This window comes from Condylura cristata, unplaced genomic scaffold, assembly GCF_000260355.1.
Source record: "Condylura cristata isolate star-nosed mole 26May11 unplaced genomic scaffold, ConCri1.0 scaffold00028, whole genome shotgun sequence".
NCBI lineage: Eukaryota > Metazoa > Chordata > Mammalia > Eulipotyphla > Talpidae > Condylura > Condylura cristata.
The window spans coordinates 27,402,539-27,405,091 of record NW_004567129.1 but is presented as its reverse complement, the minus strand read 5'-3'; the positions used below and the strand labels follow the sequence as shown (position 1 = coordinate 27,405,091).

Genomic DNA, 2,553 nt, shown 5'->3' with positions numbered 1-2,553 from the left:
TCACCCCCTTCCCCCAAAAACAGCAGCGCCCGGCCTGGCCGCCTCGGGCCCCTGCCAGGCCTTGAGTACCAGCCAGGGCCTGAGCTGGCGGGTGGAGAGCCCCCAAGCCTCCCACTTCTTCAGAGACAAGCACTCTCTCCCCACACTCCAGCCAGGCAGACGAGGGCCCAGGGCACCGAGTGGCAATCCGTTTTTATTGGAGCGGGCCCTGCACCGTGCCCGCTTCAGATAAGGCGAGCGCGGCCCGAGCCCGCGGGCTCAGACGATCATCTCCAGCTGCCGGGCGTACTCGATGACCTGTTTCGCCAGCTCGGTGGAGGGGATGGTGGTGTCTTCCGGCTTCTGCTGCTGGCTGGCGAAGCTGTAGTAGTTGTTGTGGCCGAGCACCCACCCTCGCTGCAGGAAGGGCGGCAGAGGGGTGTGGGCTCACCAGGGCTGTCCTCACCCCACGGAGCCAGCATTTACCTATGTGGATCCTGGTTCACTTTCCTCACCAGCCTTTCCTCACCTGCAGAACTCTAGGTAAGGGCCTGCTTTGTGCCTTAGTTTTCAACCTTACAATGGGGCCCTAGTCACGAGCTCCAAGTCCAGTGTGTGGATTCAGTGAAGCAACCCCTCTAAAGTGCAGACATACTGTAGGGTGCAGACACCAGGGTCTATGTAACCTGGCACTGGCCTCTGCAGGGCTTGGCTCCTGCTCGGCACCCCAGACAAGGAAGCAGTCGAGTGGGGACAGCTGCGACCTGCGAGGGTGCTGACAAGGCCAGTCACTACCGCGGATGAAGGGACAGACGTGCACCTTCACTGGAGCCAAGTGCCGTGCTACGCCCACCCCGTGCGTGACATTCTAGAGTATCAGCTAGGGGCACTGCAGCCCACGCCAGTGTAGCAACTCACCTGAGCGCACACAGCTGGAGTTAAGCCAGAAGTTTGCTCCTTGACTTCCCGCCACCCCATGCTGCTCTTAAGGCAGGCAGCCCCTGCCCCACACCCCTCCTTCCTGTGCCCCAGCCACCTTCTTGGCGTAGTCTGTCATCTTTTTGGGTGTGTTGAAGAAGAGGATCCTGGTGGCCTCGGTGAAGAGGATTTTCTCATAGGCCTTCTCGATGCACCCAGCAATCTCATCCCTGGGGGAAGAGCAGGGCCTCACTACAGAGCAGACAACTCCCAGCCCCATCGTGTTTCCGACGTGAGTGAAGCAGCGCTTCCCTGAACACTGCCGGTGACCCATGGCTCCCAGGTGCACATTCGGGGCCACGGGGGGTGAGGGGGGGGGTGTCCACACCCAGACCCTTGTCACTCAGAATGCCACTTGCAGTCACAGCGACCTCAGGTTCACCGAACCTGAGCCTGGGATTCCGTGAGACGACCTCTTCACTTATCACCTATCCCCCGTAAGGCCACTGCACCTCATTTCCAGATCTAATCCCAAAAGGGTTCCTAGTACCCCTGTCAGAAATCATGAGAATCAGCTTAGAAGCAGAAAGCAGGGAGGCATTCAGTCACTAGAAGGGAGAAGGGGTCAGCTCTGAGGAGAAAGCAGTGGAAGGGAGGCAAGCACCCATTCATGAGACACCAATTCTAGGGCAAGTGCTTCATGTGTGGGTACTTTTTAGATCACGACCTGTCCACTTTGAAAAGCTAAAATGTCTCATAATTAACAACAGCCGAAGCCTGCTGAAGTGTCCCTCCCCACTCCCTGCTCTGGGCTTGGCTCTGCTACCCAGGGAGTGGAAACCCACTCCACTGGGCACTCCGCCTGCGTGATCCAGCCCTCACCCCTTAACTCCCTTCCACCCGAGGAGCTCGTAAACATCACGCCCACCCGCCCAGGGGATGTGACTTGATCACACAGCTCGCCCCAGGGTCAGTGGGACTTGGTGATCCCATTCTACAGAATGGAAAACGGGGGGTTCCAGTTGAGGTGCCTGAGGTGAGGGCACTGGACTCGTGGGTTGGAACCCCTCTAGTCAGCATGTGAGCACTTCTGGGCCACGTGCAAGGCCTGACCCACTGGGCACATGTGTCCAAGAGCCCAGAGGAAAGGGTTGTTATCTCATGACCAGTTCCAGGCCAGAGACAAGAAAACGGATGTCCCCGGGCCCCCCAGACCACAAACGGCCAGGTGGGATTCCAACCCGGGGCTGTCTGCCACCACCCTTGAGGGACCCTGTGGCGCGCAGGCCTCCCACGCACCTGATCGTGTCAAGCAAGATGTCAATGAAGAAGGTATAGCTCTCCGCGGGGATGTTGCCTTTGGCCAGGAACACCTTGTTGTAGCTGCCTTCCATCAGGTACTGCGCAGACACGGGGCGGGGGAGAGGATGAGGGGGAGGCGGCAGCGGTGCCCACCTGCTGCGGTCTCATGATGCCTGGGCCTCTATAATCCCCTAAGGCACAGTACCCTTGCTTTACAGTACCCACTCCATGCACAGGGCACCTCCCCTCCTAGGAGGCTCCCCTAGATTTACACACACACACACCCTCTCCTAGGAAGCCCCCCTAGATTTACACACACACACACCCTCTCCTAGGAAGCCCCCCTAGATTTAC

At 59.0% G+C, this 2,553-nt stretch overlaps 1 protein-coding gene across 1 annotated transcript in view; it reads right to left on the bottom strand.

Moving 5' to 3' along the window:
* Positions 1-173: 173 nt before the first annotated feature.
* Positions 174-2,553, bottom strand: part of PSMD8 (proteasome (prosome, macropain) 26S subunit, non-ATPase, 8) — a gene marked incomplete at its 5' end in the record, with an annotated part of 5,340 nt that continues 2,960 nt past the window's right edge. Inside the window, 3 exons of the mRNA XM_012730695.1 lie at positions 174-396; positions 1,016-1,127; positions 2,197-2,297. Of these exons, the coding sequence (XP_012586149.1) occupies positions 259-396; positions 1,016-1,127; positions 2,197-2,297 (351 nt within the window). The remainder of the gene's footprint in view (positions 397-1,015; positions 1,128-2,196; positions 2,298-2,553) is intronic.